Raw genomic sequence first — 19,263 nt, 5'->3', positions numbered from 1 at the left:
TTTATGTCCTTTCTCAAAGATCTCACCATCTGAACTGATTTGTTTTTGTTTTTAGCCTAAATAGCTTGAGCTTCTTGTAGTTTGACTTGTCAAATCCTTCTTGAATCAAAGTAATTTTAAAAAAGCAAAGCACATGAGATTCAACCCAACCATCTTGGTGCCCATTGGGTGGAGCAAATTAGAACATTGTGGATTTCTCTGGAGATATTTATACAGCTGATATAGGACTTTGTACATTTTTAATACAATATTACCAGTGCTCCTAATTATACGGTTTGTGCGTGAAGTGAAGATTTTTATATGTGTTAGTTTTTGTTTGGTTGTGTTGTTTCCCTCGACGGAATTAATATGTGAGAAACTTGAAGTGACTCCAAACAAAGTGAGGGAAAATTAGATACTTTTTTCCTTTATGTGGCCTCCAAACAAAGGTCAAGTGTTATTAGCAAATCGGCCTTGAAAATCTCAAGGACCATTCTTCCTTTAGAAGGAGAAGAGAAAAACTGAAAGCGATTGCATTGAAGTGATGACGGCTGCGGAAGGCCGCTAGTGGTCCGTATCCAAAATATGAGCGTATTCTTATTTCATTGATTCAAACACATTTTGTTAAGACATATCAAGGATTTAAAGCAAGTAGATACCACATATGTTTTATAATTTTAAAGATTTTCTTGAATTTATATAGCCGTGTTAAAACCGAAATAGTAGGTTGTGTTGATGGAAAGATCTACTCGTTTGGTGTCATGCATATTTCCATTTGCAGTCATTTAATACCTTCTGCCTCAACGAGAGCACATGGAAGCCAAATCATACATTCAAATTTTAAAAATTCGCACCTAAGTCATGCATCTTATTCAAAAAACGAAATAAAGACCAACTCGCACTAAGCTTCATTCGCGTAGGCTTTTTTCAATTGAAATATTAGCGGTTCGCATGTTTGATGTACGAGTTAGTTAAATTAGCAAGAAAACTTCATGACGTTAATGAGCACTGTAATATCTATTCACCACTTCGCAAAAGCTCATTCACCTCGTCCAAAATACAGTTTCTGAAAATCTGACGGCATTTTCTAAAGAGAAGCTGCTTTTTGATTGTTAAGCAAATAGCTTATCCATCGGCACTTGGAACATGGAAGTAACAATTTTGGGATGGTGAAAGCTCTCAACAACTACTAACAAGCTCCACAAAGCACTACACTTACAGTAGGTAAAACGACTAATTGAAGTATTGCAAATTACACTTCCATTCAATACGAACAAATTAAGCCAAAAATGTTAACCCTCAATAACTGATGACAGCTCTGAGCTCTTACACATTACATGAACGAATACAGTGATGTGGCCAACTGTAGACAACTGAGCATATAAAATCTCAATGCGCATTTCAAATAGCCAGAGTCAACACAGCATTCTAAGGATAAAACTTGTGCTCTGACTGTTGAACCATATCATGGGTCAAAAGGCCAAGATGAACCTTTGAATCTTGGATTGTGCCCTTTCCTTCTCTTCTGGCCCTTCCAGATCTCCTATGTTGTCATGATATTCCTACATCGCAAGTATAAACTTCAATATCAGATCAGACTTTAGAGTATCTTCAGAATAAGGGAAAGACTAGGCCTGACGATGAAAAAGTGAACTACATATAGGAAGGAAAACAGCTTCACATAAAAATCTGTATGAATTTCATTAAGGAGAGATTATTCATGAAGATGGACAAGGGAAGTCATTAAGGAGTTCTTCCTTCCAGATCTATCTTCACAAGTTCACACCACAACACCAAAGTTGTAGTCCAATAATCCAAGCATGAAAGAAACAATGGTCACTTGTTGAACAAAATCCAGCGTGAGAGATCGAAATACCAATGCGCTCCGAATAACCTGGTATTAAAATTGGAGTTTGCACTAATGGGCTATAAGTCCTAAGGTATAGCTCTCGCGAGTTAACCTTGTCTCCAGAAGTATCCAAGAATTTTCACTTTGTTTTTTTGGATAAGCAGAAGAATCCAGGAACAAGGTATAATATAACTACCTTAAAGCAAACATAAGCAAATGAAAAGGAGGGAATGACACAGGAAAAAAGGACGCCATGAGCAAAAACCTGAAGTATATCTTTTACGTCTTGCTTAGTCAGCTTTTGTTGCTTTAGCAAAAGTTCAATCCTTGCTCTGATACGAGGATGCCTGCATTAAAAAGAACAATCAAGCAGGAGGATCTTAGATATATCCCAACATCAGAAGGGAAAAGTATGTCAGGTGCCAAAACTTACTCAGAGGTCCAAAGATGACCCAGGATAACAGCTATCAACTGCAGGATCAGGGAGAAAAAGGAAGGACGATAAGAATGCCAAAGATCTGAGGTGGTAATGTGCCGTAGAAGAGATGATAGGTACAAAAATAAAGATGCCACAAAATTTTTGACCTGAAGAGTGTAAAGTCCAGCTCCTAACTTCCTATTGTACTTCTCATCTTCATCCATCTACAAACATGATTAATATAATGGCAATATAAAATAAAATGCTTTAGAGAAAGACATAATGATGAGCAAAGACTAAGAAGTAAACGGACCTCAAAATCATCAAGTTCTAGCTGGTCAAACCGTTCAGCCTCAAGTTTCACTCTATTGGAATATCTGCAAAAGTTCCAACGACGAAAAGAATTGAAAACCAGCACAAAGTAATGAAATAGAACTATCAGCCTCAAGAGAACCACTGTTTCTCGCACAGCAGAAGGAAATAGAGCAGGGTACTAGATATATATGTTGCATGAACAATCACCTCATGTAGAGTTCCATAAGCCTGTCAATTTTTTCGCACTCGTTCTCCACAAACTTACTTAACAATCTATCCCTTCTAGAACCTCTCAAGATTCCTCCTGTAACAGAAAAAACTGAAATTAATGCAGTCATATCCAAGGTATACGGGAGATTCCTCCTTATTATTAAACTTATTCTTATAAAGAAAATGCAGTCACAACCAAATATAAGGTAACGTTTTCTCTTTTTCTCCCCGCCCCCTAAGAAGACCCAGCAGAGACGCTAATTCTTATGAAAGAGAAAACAAGAGATGATGGTACCTCCATTCCATACAGGTTAGAGATGCATCACTTAAACTAATGTTCCATCCCCCTACCCTTTCCTGCCAGTCTTTTCAATTATTTCTTCTTTTTTTCTCTCCATATAAAGAGAAAAACACAAAAAGTTGACGTCCTCTCTCGCCTATTCCGCCTTTTATTCTTGAATCATCTAGAAGAAAGTAAATATCCGTTTAGATATGTATTTTTTTAGATGTAATAAGGTTTTATAAGAGTATCCAGCAAAAAGAATATGCTGTGATGCAGTTACAAAAGTGAAGAAAAAGAATATGCATTTAGGTATGTATGAATATGCAAAAACTTTTAACTGTAGCATTAAACACAAAGGCCGACTCTGGATTGTTACTTCTTTTTTTATTTTTTTATTTTTTTTTGGGGGGGGGGGGGAGGGGGGCAAGGGGGTTGGTTGGTTAGACCAGTTATAAAACATACATCAAACCCTATGATCTTCTTTTACCACAATTGCAGGCATACAAACTTTCCAGTATATCAACAACAGAAAAATATTTCTCTTTCTCAGAGTTAACTAGCCTTCTTACCAAATAAGGAAGCAACTAATGATACAAGACGCTCTTCCAGTTCTTCTTTGTAGCGTTTCTTGTTCTTTTTGCTCAGAGGTATCTGACAGTCAAAACATTTAAGCATAATAAGTCATATGAGTCAGTGATAGAACAAGGTAAACAACACCACATCATCCTAACAGCTCATTGAGATAAAGCAATAGAAACTCTTCCATTTGAGGAGAACTTGAGATACTTTTTTCTGTTAGTTTTTATTTACTATATCTCATGAGTTAAACTGCTGATTTTACAATAAAAATGATATCAAATTAAAGTTATGCAACAAATACCAAAGCTTGGTCACAATCTTTATAAAGAAATTAGCTTAGTAACAACTTGATAAGTGGAAGACCACAAACAACAAGATATCCTTAACTAGTCATGGAATTGCTTTAACCCATATCCATAAAGCAGAACAAATAATATTCTACTCCATTCATCAACATCTTCAATCGTACCACAAGAGTTCTTTACGAGACAATCTTTAAGAAAATTAACAAATTAATCAATCAACCAACTATATCTCAGTCCCAAACTGATTGGGATCCACTATGAATCCTTTATATCCATTTTTATCAGAAAATTAAAAAATTAGCCAATCAATCAAAATGCAACCATGTCTCAATCCTAAACCAGCTGCGGGCTACTCTATGAATCCTCCATAACCGTTCAGCTAAGCCAATGAACATATTAGTCAGTCAATCAACTATGTCTCAGCCCTATTTCAATTGTGGTTGACCATACGAATCCTCTTATACCATTCTGCTCCGTAAAATTAGTACGATGTCAAATCTAATGAAATTTGGAGAAAAAGGGAACTTGACTTGCCTTACCCATGAAAGCTGGAAAAGCAGTCTTTAACCCCATTACATCCACAAACCTCTCACATGCTGGAGGATAATTAGTCATAGCAAAATCTAAAGCCCTTATAGCCGACCCATAACACATTTTCTTCTGATTCATTATAATGATCATCAATTCTACTCCTTCAGATTTCACAAACCTCTCCTTATTCTCCAACGGCATTAACAAACAGCACAACGCGTCAAACAAGTTCTCCACCATCTCCTCCTCATCTGGCGACTTAGGGTCCTTTGATTTATACATTGCCACAGCTTGTAACAATGCATCCACACCGTTCAATTGCCCTAATCTCTTCTGATTCCCCGCGCTGCTCTGCAACAGAATCGCCAAAATCTCCGATGCATACTGCTTGTTTCCATCAAATTCTCTAACTTTTATCCTTGTCAATAACCACTTCATTAACTTCGTCCTTTCGCATACTAGCTCAGCCACCGAGGTTTTCACTTCAATGAAATTCTCAATAGTCGCGAGTATACTGTAAATGGCGGCGGACTCGTCGGGATCGGAATCGGACAATTTTCCTAGAAGCTGAACGAGTAATTCTAACGCATTGTTCTCCACCAATGCATCAACTAACACTTGCGCCGGCTCGTCGTTGTCCTCGAGAACATCCTCGTCAGTTAGGTCTTGTAATAAGCCGACAACGTCAATAGCGATATCCGTGTTTTCGTGATTGAGGAGGCTGGTGACTGAAGCAACGGTGCCGAGACTTACAAGCTCCGGGTAAAACTCTGGGCCTCCAGCGACGATTTTAAGCTTTTCGATTTCTTCGTGGAGCTCGACTTCGGAATCCGCGAACTTCTCGGGTTGATCCGGGTACTTGAGACGGGCAGCAATGTTTTCCTTAAGACGGCGTTCGAATGAAAGGACAAATTTTTTCACTGTCTTGAGATCGAGAGCTTCCACGGGGTTTTGTTGAGATTTTTCTAGGGCTTCGAGTAGTGATAGGTCGATGCCGCCGTTTGTGGCGGCGGAGGATGGCGGCGGCAGTCTGAAGGTTTCGTATTCATCATCTTCGTATTCGGCAGAGTTTCGCTTGCGTTTTGCTGCTTCCATGGCTTCTGGCAAAACTCTTGGCTACCCAGTTCCCAGTAGCAGAAGAGCTTCTCCGAACTTCTCACACACAAACCATATTTGGCTTTTCCCCCTCGTCTAATTCAGTTTTAGCACTTTGCATCCCTTCTTTTTTCTATTTGATACCTACACCTCTAAAAGCTCTCTTGCCCAAATCCATTCATTTAGTTATAATGGCTTGGACTTGATTTGAGTCATAATCACCAAAGATTGTAGTTAGATGATACGGATTCGTCCTCTCTTAATTACAAGTTTGGTGGGGCGTATAACAATAGTGCACAATAAGGTGTATGGATTAGTAATATATGAGTCAGTGATGTAAACATTAGTTATGCATAAATTATTTCTTATCTGCTATTTGGTGTGGTGTATTAAAAATTAAAATATATTGCATAATTTTTAAGAAAATTAGTTATTTATAAAAATGGCCTCCATATTCTTTAGCTTTAAGGGATTTTAAAGACAATTTTGTCTTTAACTATGCTAATGCATGCATTAATAACCTTGATGCTGCTAATACCATGGTTTTCTATGTATTAATTATACATAGGATAATACCAAATAGATTGTATAATTAATACTTACATTTGTAATGCATAGGTTAGAAAAGTATACCAAACAAGGAATTAGTAACACCAAAAGTTAACGCATGCATTATTTTCTCTAATGCATCCTACCAAATGACCCCTAATAGTTAAACTTTGAAATTTCGATGCATGACAAAAAAAGATGAGCTCAACAAAATAGTGTGTTAGGGGTGAACGTCTCAAAATTTAGATCTAGGTTGTTATACAATTAGATTTATTGTGAAAGGGTTATTCTAAGTCAATCTTAATATCCAAATGATAGATCTAGTATACTCGTAGAGAATATAGCTCGTATGTCGTTAGATGCACTGTGTTGGAACAATTATGGAGTAATAAATGACTAAAGAATATGAAAAGAAGCAATACAACAAAAGATAGAGGGTCTATAGGATACAACCTCTCTACACCCTCGAGGTAGAGATAAGGTCTGCGTATACACTACCCTCCCCAGACCCCACTCGTGAGATTTTACTGGGTCGTTCTTGTTGTTGTTAGCCACCTGACAAATGTGAGATTTTCAACTAGTCCTTCTCACTATAATGGATAATGATAGCATTTAAATATTCTGATCTTTCTTGGATCAAGGAAGAAAAGATAGATAAAGATATAAAAAGGTAAACTTTGTATGTATATGATAAAGAGAGAATCTTCAAAGAATGTTAAAAGTATTGTTCCTTACAAAAAGTGTCAAATCCCCTTCTATAGGTACATGGACCGCAAAACACTAGATAATACAAGTGGGAGGAATATTCACTAGAATATTCTCTAGGGAATAGTAATCCTATAACTAGCCGTTACTACTCTCCGAAGAGGAGTGCTCGTCATCACCTTCTATCGAGTCACTTCGACCTTCTCGGCGGCATGTTATCTTTTCGTGACGTCGACCCTTTGAAGTTGGGACATTGTATCTTATCGACGACACGTGACAGCCTCCGAGAGCTTCATTCGTGTTGACCTAGTCAACATGTAACACGATGTTTTTTACCCATGCGATGGGTGGTCTGGTCACAGAGATAAAAATATTAATTTTGATACAAAATTTGAGATTATAGTTATTTCTTAGTAGTTAATTGTGGGTATTAGCAAATATTGGTATAAAATTTATACCAAAATTGTAGTATTAGCTATACAAAATTATAATCCCATGAGATACTGAACTGAACCAAATGATACCGAAGTGTTTTATTCTTACTTTTACATGATTAATAGAAAATTAGAGCTCCACTTATATGTACAAGGTATAATTGGTCGAAAGTTGATATAAAAGACTAAGATTGTGACAGGTTAGATTTCTCTAAAAATTTTGAGGATAAAAAAAAGGTAAGTAAGAGTGAAGGAGGTGATGACGAGAGTGAGGAAAAAGAGGGAAATATGAGTGAGGAATCTGAAGGTTCCATGACAATTGGAAACACTGCCATAGCCCCTTCAGAATAAATTGGTGAAGAGACTAATATATATATATATATATATATATATATATATATATATATATATATATATATATATATATATATATATATATATATATATATATATATATATATATTAAGATGTATAAATTTGAAAATATATCTGAATATGAAAATCTGTATTAAGATTAAGATATTTGAATCTAAATACACATCTGAATATTAAGATGTGTATTAAGATCTGAATATCAAATGATTAAGACTGTTTGTTTTTTTAGCATATGAATATATAAAGTTATCTTTATTTAAAAATTAAAATAAACACAAAATTTAAATAAAATACTAATTAATCTAATGGTGGTGATTCTAGGTAGTAGCTAGTGGTAATTGGTAGTGATAATGATGGTGGTGGTTGATGGTGATAGTTAATAATTGTGAGTGGTGGTGGTGGTGGTTGTGATTGAGAAAGGTGATGGCGGGTGGTAGTATTTTATAATGGTGGACAATCTCGACTATGGTTATTGATGGTGATGAGATGGTTGGTTGTGGTAGTTGAGGTGGGTGAGTATGTGGTTATGGTTGAGGATGATGTTGGTGCGGATAGTGGGTGATAGTAGTAGTGGCGACTATGATTGAGTATGGTGGTGGTGATGGTGGTAGTAGATGATAATGGTAGGCGGTAGCGGCAATTAGTAATGAATGTGGATGATAACATATTGATGCAATTAAGTTTTTGTTATAGATCTTAATCATACGGACCTATTCAGACACATTAAGGCCTCATTTGTTTTTTTTATGATTAAGACCTCTGAATCTGAATATACATCTGAATATCAAGATGTGTATTAAGATTAAGACATTTGAATCTGAATACACATCTGAATATATTAAGATGTGTATTAAAATCAAAATAGAAATAATTAAGATTGTTTGATTTTTAACATCTGAATATATAAAATTATCTTTATTTGAAAATTAATAAACATAAAATTCAAATGAAATACTAACTAATCCAATATTCTATAAATAAAATATATAGTTTTTTAAAATACGATAGTTGTTGGTGGAGATGGCTACCAGGTGAATGCCGACTAAAGGCGGTGGTTGGTGGTAGTTTTGGTTAATGCTGCTCGGTGGGCCGGGCCTGAACCGGACCGGACCGGGCCCGCGGTCCTAACGGGCCTGGTGGGCCTGGTGGGCCGGTCCTGGGTGGGCCGGTCTTGGTGGGCCTCTGAGCCCGTCACGGGCTGGTCTCCATGGTTGAGCCCACGAGCCCGGGACCGTTTGGCCCGGGACCGGCAGGCGGGCCTGGGCCGGTCCTGGCGGGCCTGGCGGGCCCAACGGCTATTTTAAAAAAAAAAAAAAAAAAAAAAAAAAAATCAAACGGCCATATTTAAAATCTAGCCGTTTGGGCTGAAAATATGACCGTTTTTTAAGTTAAAAAAATGGCCATTTGGCCCCCAAACTTTATTTTAACCCCAAACTTTATATAATTACACTTTTTCCCATTTCTCAACTATAAATACCCCCTCATTCTTTCATTTTTATTCACCAATTCATCAATATCTCTCAATATCTCTCAATCTCTCTCAATCTCTCTACTACAATTACTTAATTTATTGTTGAAATTTCGTGAAAAATTGTGAAGTTGTTGAATTGAAGTTTTCAAGTGTTCAACGATTTTCAATTTTCAAGAAGTTGTTCGGCAATCCGGTAAACTCGTTTCAACTCTTACGTTTTTAGAATATATTTTTGTGTGGTTTAGTTTGCATAATTATAATTAATATGGCATTTACTTTGAAAAAAATGTTTGGTAAAGGAAAAGATAAAACCGGTGAAAGTAGTGGCCAACCAACTACCCTTCCCCCGGCTCCCCGACCTAGAAAAGATAAGCAAGTTGAAAGTAGTCGCCAACCTAGACGTCCTCCTCATTCCGTAATTCTTGATAGTGATCACCCTTGTTTTCAATTTACCGATAGTGAATTTTATCATAATGTTGCACCAGGTGATAGATTAGATGATGAAATTATGAATGCTCTTTATCCTAATGAAACCATCTTAGAAAATAATGAGGAAAATGAGGATGATGATGAAACTCAAGCACCGGATTTAGATGATACACCTACTAGTCCTCTTAATAACCCAAGTGATGCACCGGTCGACCCACCTGTAGAAACTCCTACTTTTAATAGAGAACCTGCTAAACGCTTAGAAACTCTTAGTTTGGAATTTTTTACTCAAGTAAGAGAAAAAAATAAGGCTAAGTGTAAAACTTGTGGGAAATTAATGTCGCATAAATATGTAGGAGACCGTAGCGGCACAGGTAGTTTGACTAGGCACATAAAAACACACCCTAGAGATAAGGCTAGATTTTTTCAAATGAAAGCGCATCTAGAGGGGACAAGTGTAGATTCTGCGATTAACCCTAGTACAGGTTCAAATCTAGTTCAACCAGGAATTAACACTGTCACTGGAGGTATTTTATATTACGATCCAAATAGAGATCGTGAAGAATTAGCAAAGATGATTACTGTTATGTGCTTACCTTATACTTTTGCTTCTAATCCTAATTGGGTTCATTATATTAGAAGAGTGTTTAATCCTACTTATAAAGGTTGGCCTCGCGCAACAGTTAAGAGTGATATTTATAAATTCAAACATGAATATGAACAATATTTGCGTTATTTATTTACTCATATACCTAATCGGATTTCTATTACTACTGATATTGGTAGAAGTGGTAATGATTGTGATTACCTAACTGTTACAAGTCATTGGATAGATGAAGAATGGATAATGCAAAAACGCATAATTGCATATAGAATAATTAATTCGCGTCACACAGGTAAATTTATAGCTAACACTGTTGCAGATATTTGTAGATATTTTTGCTTTAGCGATAAAATAATGGCAATTTCAATGGATAATGCTTCTAGTAACACCAGTGCTATAGGCATGCTTACAACAACACTAAATCCTGCATTTACTAATATTTTCCATGTTAGATGTATTTGTCATATTTATCATTTAATTGTCGGTGATGATATGCGAATATTAAACATAGAAATTGAAAAGGTTAGAATGACTCTTAATTGGCTTTTTTATTCAAACCGTAGAAGTAGACTTAGAGAGTATTTTAAAAAATGTGATGAATATGGCCTTAGAGAAAGAAAGGTTCCTAAACCTTGCCCGACTAGATGGAATTGTATGTACGAAAGTTTAGTAGTAGCATATGAATATAGAAACCCAATTAATGCAACGTTTAATTCTCGGGTAGGTGGTGAAGATGATGATGAAATGCTTACCACTCAAGATTGGACTAATGTTAAAATTCTTTTAGATTTTTTAGAACATTTTCAAATTGCAACAAATGCATTTTCTGGGCAATATTATCCTACTATTTCAAACTGTTTAGTTTATATTGCAGCACTATCTGATTTGTTTGTTGAATTTAGTGAGGGTGGGGATATTTATGAACTTGCTATAAATGAAATGAAACAAAAGTTTAAAAAATATTTTTTTCCTATCCCTCCTATTTATGGTCTTGCTGCAATGCTAAATCCTACAATGAAATTGGGAGGTCCTCATTTTTGGTATTCAAATATTTATAAGGCTTTAGATCTTTCAAATGAGGAAATTGCGACACTTGCAGATGCAAAAGCTTCAATTAAGATTAACGCTCAAACAGTTTATAATGCTTATCAACTTGCCTTAGAGCATGCTAGGCCAACTATTCCAACCCCTACTTCGTCTAGCTCACAATCCTCTAAAAGAGTTGCGGGCTTAAAAGCTCTTAAATCTTGGACGGAGTTCAGGGGGTCTCAAGGTGAAAATTATGATGAAACTTCACATCTAAATGAGCTTCAAGTTTATTTGTCTCAGGGACTTGAAAAGGAGAATCCAGACGGCTCTTTTGATCTTTTGGAATGGTGGAAGGCAAGGGAAAAACATTTTCCTGTTCTTGCAAGGATGGCTCGGGATATTTTATCAATTCAAGCTTCAACTGTTGCATCAGAGAGCGCTTTCAGTCAAGCAAGGCTGCAAATAGGTGATCATAGAGCGTCTATGAGGGATAGCTTGGAAAAATCAGTATTGTTTAGAGATTGGATCCGCTCGGAAAGAAGAAACTTTGGAATTGCAGAAGCACAACCGGCGATAGATGAAGCTTATGAAGAAATGATAGCGGAACTTACGGAGGATTCGGCTTCGCCCGGAAGTGGTGATGAACAAGCTTCTTTTCCACCACCACCAACGCAAACTCCTCCGAACCTTGAAGGATTTATGAGATTTGTTAGAGATAATACATAGAATAATATGTAACTTGTATTTTGGCACATCTTCCTTAGTTTTTTTCCTTCTAATGGTGGTATTAGTACCTTGTTGTGCTCATTCCATTGGGGGAAGGATGACTAAGAAAGATATGTCATTTTTGGTAATAAAATTTATTGCTTCTACCCATGAGCTTCTTTTCGCAATATTTCTTTGTCTATACTTAGAATTATTTATATGCTACAATATATACATAATATACAATATATATACTACAAGAAAATATATTTATAAGATACAATATATACATAAGATACAATATATATACTACAAGAAAATATATAAGAGAATATATATACATAAGATACAATATAATATACTACAAGAAAATATATTATGCTACAATATATACATAATATACAATATATATACTACAAGAAAATATATAAGAGAATATATATACATAAGATACAATATAATATACTACAAGAAAATATATTATGCTACAATATATACATAATATACAATATATATACTACAAGAAAATATATTTATAAGCTACAATATATACATAAGATACAATATATATACTACAAGAAAATATATAAGAGAATATATATACATAAGATACAATATAATATACTACAAGCAAATATATAAGAGAATATATATACATAAGATACAATATAATATACTACAAGCAAATATATTATGCTACAATATATACATAATATACAATATATATACTACAAGAAAATATATTTATAAGCTACAATATATACATAAGATACAATATATATACTACAAGAAAATATATAAGAGAATATATATACATAAGATACAATATAATATACTACAAGAAAATATATTATGCTACAATATATACATAAGATACAATATATATACTACAAGAAAATATATTATGCGAATATATATACATAAGATACAATATATATACTACAAGAAAATATATAAGAGAATATATATACATAAGATACAATATAATATACTACAAGAAAATATATTATGCTACAATATATACATAATATACAATATATATACTACAAGAAAATATATTATTATGCGAATATATATACATAAGATACAATACATATACTAAAAGAAAATATATAAGAGAATATATATACATAAGATACAATATAATATACTTCAAGAAGTGATATTTATGCATGACAATTTAGTGTTTTACTATTGTTTTGTTATTTTCTTTTTCGTCAAGCACTTTAATAATTAGATATACATATATACTACATATTAATATAGCCATGATACTACAAGAAATTGTCTTAAAAAAAAAAAAAAAAAAGCCCGCTAGGCCCGCGAAGCCCACGAGCCCGGCCCGTTAAGCACAGGACCATGTGGGCTTAGGCCCGTCACGGGCCGGTTCCACCCATTAGGCCCACGAAGACCGGGACCGCCAGGCCCGGGACCGCCAGAGCCCGGGACCACGAAGCCCGGGACCGCGAGGCCCGGCCCGTTAGGCCCACTAAGGCTCGGGCCCGGGACAAAATACAGCATTAATTTTGGTTGATGATGGCGGTTCATGCTAGTAGCTAGTAGTGATTGGTAGTGGTGGCGATTATGATTGAGGATAGTGGTGGTAGGTGGTGATAGTTAATAATAGCGAGTGGTGGTAGTAGTTGTGACTGAGGAAGGTGGTAGGTGAGTTGTGGTAGGTTATAATGATGGACAGTACCTAATGTGGTTGTTGATGGTAATGAGGTGGTCAGTTGTGGTAGTTGAGGTGGATGAGTGTTGATTGTGGGTGATAATGATATACGATGGTCAGAGTGGTGGGGATAGTGGGTGGTGATGGTCGATAATGGTGGCGGCTATGATTAAGGATGATGGTGACGTGGTTGTAGTGGTGGTGGCATGGTGGTAGTTGATAATGGTAGGCGGATGCAGCAGTTAATAATGAATATGTGATAGCATCTTAATGAAATTAAGTCTCTTAATAGATCTTAATCATACAGACCTATTCAGACCCAACAAGTGATTGTGAAATTAAAAAAACAAACACACTTAATGATTAAGATCTGAAATATTAAGATTCAGACTTTAAAAATAAATGCACTGAATGTCTGAGATATGAATGATTAAGATTCAGATCTCCATTAAGTGCAAACAAATAAGGTCTAAGTGGTTATGAATTTTAAAAAAACAAATACACTTAATGATTAAGATCTAAATGGTTAAGATTCAGACTTTAAAAATAAACACAATTAATTCAGACTTTCATTAAGGACAAATAAATGAGGCCTAATTTGTGATAAATCATTTTGAAAATATAGCTAACTTCATTGCTCTAGCATTAAGAGGTGATACAGCTATATGCTATTTGGCCCGTTTTAGAAGCAGCGAATTAGCAGTCATCAGAAACAAAATGAGAAAAAGACGTGGACGGCAGGATTCGAACCTGCGCGGGCAGAGCCCACATGATTTCTAGTCATGCCCGATAACCACTCCGGCACGTCCACCTTTTGTTGTTATAATTTCTTGTTTCCACATCATCACAGAAGAAATTCTATCCTTCTAGTATTATGCTGAACCTTCTACATCTGTCCATCTATCTGAGAGAAACATTTTTGTCACCTTCTTCATTCTCGCACACACACACACAGCTCAGACCTCAACTCTAATCCGATTGAAAATGGCGAATCAGAAAAGGGTTCTCTTACTATGTGGAGATTACGTTGAAGACTACGAGGTTTTTGCTTCTTCTTTTTGTTCATAGTTCTTGATTCCTAGTCTGTGCGAAGAACAATATGTTTAGAATGATTAACGTGTCACTGGTTTTCCTGTTCATTGTTATTGGGTCAGGTGATGGTACCATTTCAAGCTCTGCTAGCCTATGGAGTAACCGTTGATGCAGTTTGTCCTGGAAAGAAAGCCGGTGACGTTTGCCGTACTGCTGTCCATCAGCTTTCTGGTCACCAGGTCCTTCCTTTTCTCTATCTTTCTATTACTGCATAGTTTTTTTTTCCTAGTAGGTCTATTTGGTAACTTTCGGGTGGACTCTTAGTTGCTTATTAGAACTTATCCTTCTGTGTGTGCCTAATTGACTGCTATTGGATTGTGGTTAAAGACTGAAATGTGTCTGCGTTCTCTCATTGTTCTGAGCTTTACTCTGTGTTTTCTGTTAAATTAGTTTATACCTATCAATCCAAATGAAAAGGGTCTTGCTTTATGAATTATGACGTTTGAATTTAAGGAAATAGAGGAGCTTTCATTGCCCACGGGCATATAGCTTATGATACTGGGGTATTTAAGTACCTTTTTTCAGCTTTAAGCAATTGATGACGTGCCTCTAAGTATGCCTAAACTCAGGATAATTTACAGCCGAGGGCAAGAGGAGAGTGATCTCTCTATGGACCTACTTTATGTTGCTAACAAGTTGGCTGGATATAAGCCCGGGTCAATTGGACTAGTAGTTTTTATACAATTTCTAGCAATTCCTTAACCAAATTATATGTCTAAACCCACTTGTGCACATGTGTTTATGCATTAGCACGCATCATTTGTTTTATTATAGAATATGAAATTGTGATTGTATTAAAAGATTTGTGGCCGTAAAGTTTTATTTAATTTTAGAATTGTTTCAGACATATTCAGAGTCCCGGGGACACAACTTTGCTCTTAACGCAACCTTTGATGAAATAGAGGCTACAAAGTATGATGGCTTGGTTATACCAGGAGGACGTGCTCCAGAATATCTGGCCATGAATGAATCCGTGTTGGACTTGGTGAAAAGTTTCGCCAACTCTAAAAAGCCAATTGCCTCTATCTGTCATGGACAATTGATCCTGGCTGCTGCAGATGTGGTCAGAGGTCGAAAGTGCACAGCTTTTCCTGCTGTGAAACCGGTACTTCTTGCTGCTGGTGCCCATTGGGAAGAACCAGAGACGATGGCCTCATGTACCGTCGACGGTAATCTTATCACTGGACCTACTTATGAAGGTCATCCTGAATTCATCCGACTCTTTGTCAAGGCACTTGGTGGCAGCATAGTTGGTTCTGGTAAAAGAATCCTATTTCTATGTGGGGTAAGTTATAATCATGTAACATCTTGTTTTAGCCGAGAGAATTTGATATGCTTAGTTTCGAATTGCATTTTACTGGTAAATGGTAGTATATGAAATGGTTGTAAAGATTGTGGTATAACTTAAGAGCTTTAACACCACGTCTCGTCCCAATTGTTGTAGAAGAACAAACATATGTGATCGTCATTCTCAAAAAGAAGAACAGATACATATGTAATCCTCCTAAATATAGCTGGTTCTGTTGGTATATAGGTGACAGAAATCTTTCTCTCTATGAAACTTCCAATGTGTGCCATAGCAAGATTCTCTCTTTATTTTAATTCGATTTGGTTGTGTCATATTTATGCTTGCCGCATGCTGGTAAGGCATCAGATAATCACCTGGTGTTGTTTGAAATGTCATGTCTGCGTAGATAAGAAAGAGCCTCCAGTTCAATCTGTCATCTTAAGTTTGATTATATGGATTGATTATTTGTCAAGCTGTTACTTAGTTCTGGTAGTGTGTGCTCCTATGTCCTATGTCCTATGTCCCATGGAGGATTTGTTGAAGAAGATGAGATTTAGACTGCCATAGATTCTGAGAGATCGAATAAGATTTTTTTCATGATTTACGCCTGTAAGAGGTGCATGTAGTTGTCAGAGTAATTCAAAAAGTAGAATGTTCTACGATTATGGTGTAGTCAAAATTTAGGAATTGTGAGAATGAGGATAAGTAGGTGCACCTATGGGTGTCATCACTGAAGTTGGAATGTACCATGTGAGACTAGGTTCAAATACCAGTAGGGGCAAAAAATGTTAGCTAAATTCTTCCCATATGCAGAAGCGACGCATCAAATTCCATAGGAAAACTGTTCTATTTTACGTCCCCTGTGGGTCCACATTAACCTATGATTGAGATGAAGGCTGCCAAAGGTAGAGGCAAATGGCTCTCCTTCCTTACTCTCTGTTCTCTCGGAGCACTATAAACCATCCATAATAGGAATTCATGCGTCTCTTAGTTGTAAAAACACACAGTATTGCAATTAAAATATTCACCCAGAGAGCTTGTAGCAACTTTCTTCGCACATATCTTAGGTTAAGCTCTTCCTTCTGCCATATCCTAATGTATTGTTTTCTTCTTAAGACATCGTAGAGCACCTTTTACCTTTGTAAACAAATGTTTAACCATTTGTAGTGCTTATCGTATAAGATTACCAAGTCATTATTTTAAAGGGACATGGCATCAGGGGCGTCTTACTGCTTTAAAGAGTACAGTGTTGAATGTGATTTCTGGCTACTTTATCCTCGATGTTCGGTATGGTTATAGGTAGAAGTTCTTGTAATTCTGTTGAAGGGTTTTATTTTTGGCTCATGAACTGTGTCATTTTGGTAAATTTGTTCTCCAAGTAGAAAAGTTGACTCTTCCACCCCTGTGAATCATGCAATCAGGGCAGACTACTAAAAGCTGGGCTCTTGGCGCCTTGATGTTTTTTTACCGCAAATATCTTCCAAAAGTTGGGAGATCCATCATGAACAGGATATACAGTTGTTTACGAAAAAAATGATTATTCAGTTCATGAACCCCCTTCTCTTACCTGTTCTCCTCTTCCAAGCTAGTTACTCAATCGAATTAGATGTACTGCTAGATATCTGTCTTCTTATCTCCGTGGAGTCACTCTTTCGGACCTTGCTGACCATGTTTTCATGCTCCCTGTTTCTTTATCTAATTGAACTCATTGGTCTGTGGTCTGGGAATTGGATGTCCTGAAAGGTTGTTCCACGAAATGCTTGAAACTACCACATGATAGGAGCTTTTCTTTTTCCATTTGATTCAGCTGGCAGATATCACAGATATGTGCCAATTTCATATCTGGAGTTTCCTTTTATTCTGGTCTAAGGCTGTTAGACTTGTATTTGATTTTTTATTTAGCGACTAATTTGTACTTCCTTGTGTCTATGTTCTTGGGGTTGTAGGATTTCATGGAAGACTATGAAGTGATGGTACCATTTCAGTCCCTCCAAGCTCTTGAATGCCATGTTGATGCTGTTTGCCCCAAAAAGAAAGCTGGTGATAAATGCCCCACAGCTGTGCATGATTTTGAAGGTGACCAGACTTATAGTGAGAAGCCAGGTCATGATTTTGCCCTAAATGCCAATTTTGAAAGTGTGGACGCTTCAAGCTATGATGGACTTGTAATTCCTGGAGGCCGAGCTCCGGAATATCTTGCCCTGGATGATGCTGTTGTTAAGTTGGTAAAGGAATTTATGGAGTCCAAAAAACCAGTTGCATCAATCTGCCACGGGCAACAGATTCTATCTGCTGCTGGTGTTCTCAAGGTAACTCTCTTAACATCATTTGAATTGAAGTTAAACAGCTTGACGCATGCATGATATTTCAGCTATTCCCCTTTTCTACCAAAGACAGCAAAGTCAACAATGGGAAAAAGAAGAAAAGCAATCAACCGATTTTCAGGAACTTTACATGCTATCCGCAAATAACTTCAAGGATAATATGTTATGCAGAATATTGATCTCAATAATCATTAGCAGTAATTAGAACATGTCAATGGGAATGTTAACTGCCATGTACTTCAGAAATGAAATAACATGGAATCATGCGTTGTTCACGTGCGTGTGCATACTCTAATCTATGTCTCATTGAACAACTACAGGGGAAGAAGTGTACTGCATACCCTGCTGTAAAACTTAATGTTGTTCTGGGAGGGGGAACATGGTTAGAACCAGAACCAATAGATCGTTGCTTTACCGACGGACATTTAGTGACAGGAGCAGCTTGGCCAGGTCATCCAGAGTTTATTTCTCAGTTTATGGCATTGCTTGGAGTGCTTGTAAAGTTTTAAGCTACTTGTTTCAGATGTTCAGTTTGTTATCTTTTGTGAGTTCAGATGTATCATAATAACAGAACAAGAAGTGTTTTTTCTCTGATGTACCTTAATGTTTACCTGTAAAATAACCAATAAAACTACTTGTGGTTATTTGCTTTGAAGCGCACACGATAAGGAACTTCTAGTATTGATAAAAGTGACACGTTAAATCCACTTCTGATTTCAGAATAAAGATTCTGGATTTATTTTAATTCTTTTTAACTTTTCCAAAAACATGTTAGCGCTTTAATATTATTTAAGTGCTGGTAATAACTATTTAAACATCATCCATGACTGGTTGCCCTTGGTCAATAAGGAAGGAATTGGAAATTTCCTGCAGCTTTGCACTTAAAAGCATTTGAGTGTAGTCTGGATATTCGTCCTTAATTTTTATAATGCAAGACCGAGCAAATTATATTCTATGGTCTGCTGTCCTACCTTAATAAAATGGCAGTGGTTGTTTCTTGACTACCTTTTAATATCATTTTT

The 19,263-nt window shown here is 36.2% G+C and overlaps 2 protein-coding genes and 1 non-coding gene across 4 annotated transcripts; 1 reads left to right on the top strand and 2 right to left on the bottom strand.

The window, feature by feature from the left end:
• Positions 1–1,138: 1,138 nt before the first annotated feature.
• On the bottom strand, positions 1,139–5,722 carry LOC107783337 (uncharacterized). 2 transcript variants are annotated; one of them, XM_016604306.2, is made up of 8 exons: positions 4,473–5,722; positions 3,624–3,705; positions 2,769–2,865; positions 2,560–2,623; positions 2,414–2,470; positions 2,262–2,299; positions 2,094–2,175; positions 1,139–1,541 (listed from the first exon to the last, which is right to left on the bottom strand). In XM_016604306.2, the coding sequence occupies exons 1-8, from the start codon at positions 5,562–5,564 to the stop codon at positions 1,452–1,454; spliced, it is 1,602 nt and encodes a 533-aa protein (XP_016459792.1). In that variant the 5' UTR covers positions 5,565–5,722; the 3' UTR covers positions 1,139–1,451. The 2 variants fall into 2 exon arrangements, 1 of the variants encoding a protein (XP_016459792.1); XR_012708109.1 differs by lacking the exon at positions 2,560–2,623.
• Positions 5,723–14,266: 8,544 nt separating this feature from the next.
• On the bottom strand, positions 14,267–14,348 carry TRNAS-AGA (transfer RNA serine (anticodon AGA)). Its single transcript has one exon. It is a non-coding gene; the product is annotated as a tRNA-Ser (tRNA).
• Positions 14,349–14,391: 43 nt separating this feature from the next.
• Positions 14,392–18,892, top strand: LOC107783336 (protein DJ-1 homolog D). Its single transcript, XM_016604304.2, has 5 exons — positions 14,392–14,578; positions 14,692–14,808; positions 15,474–15,914; positions 17,864–18,226; positions 18,562–18,892. The coding sequence occupies exons 1-5, from the start codon at positions 14,522–14,524 to the stop codon at positions 18,748–18,750; spliced, it is 1,167 nt and encodes a 388-aa protein (XP_016459790.1). The 5' UTR covers positions 14,392–14,521; the 3' UTR covers positions 18,751–18,892.
• Positions 18,893–19,263: the final 371 nt, after the last annotated feature.

Source organism: Nicotiana tabacum, chromosome 3, assembly GCF_000715075.1.
Source record: "Nicotiana tabacum cultivar K326 chromosome 3, ASM71507v2, whole genome shotgun sequence".
Taxonomy (NCBI): Eukaryota; Viridiplantae; Streptophyta; class Magnoliopsida; order Solanales; family Solanaceae; genus Nicotiana; species Nicotiana tabacum.
This window is presented reverse-complemented; position numbering and strand designations above follow the sequence as displayed.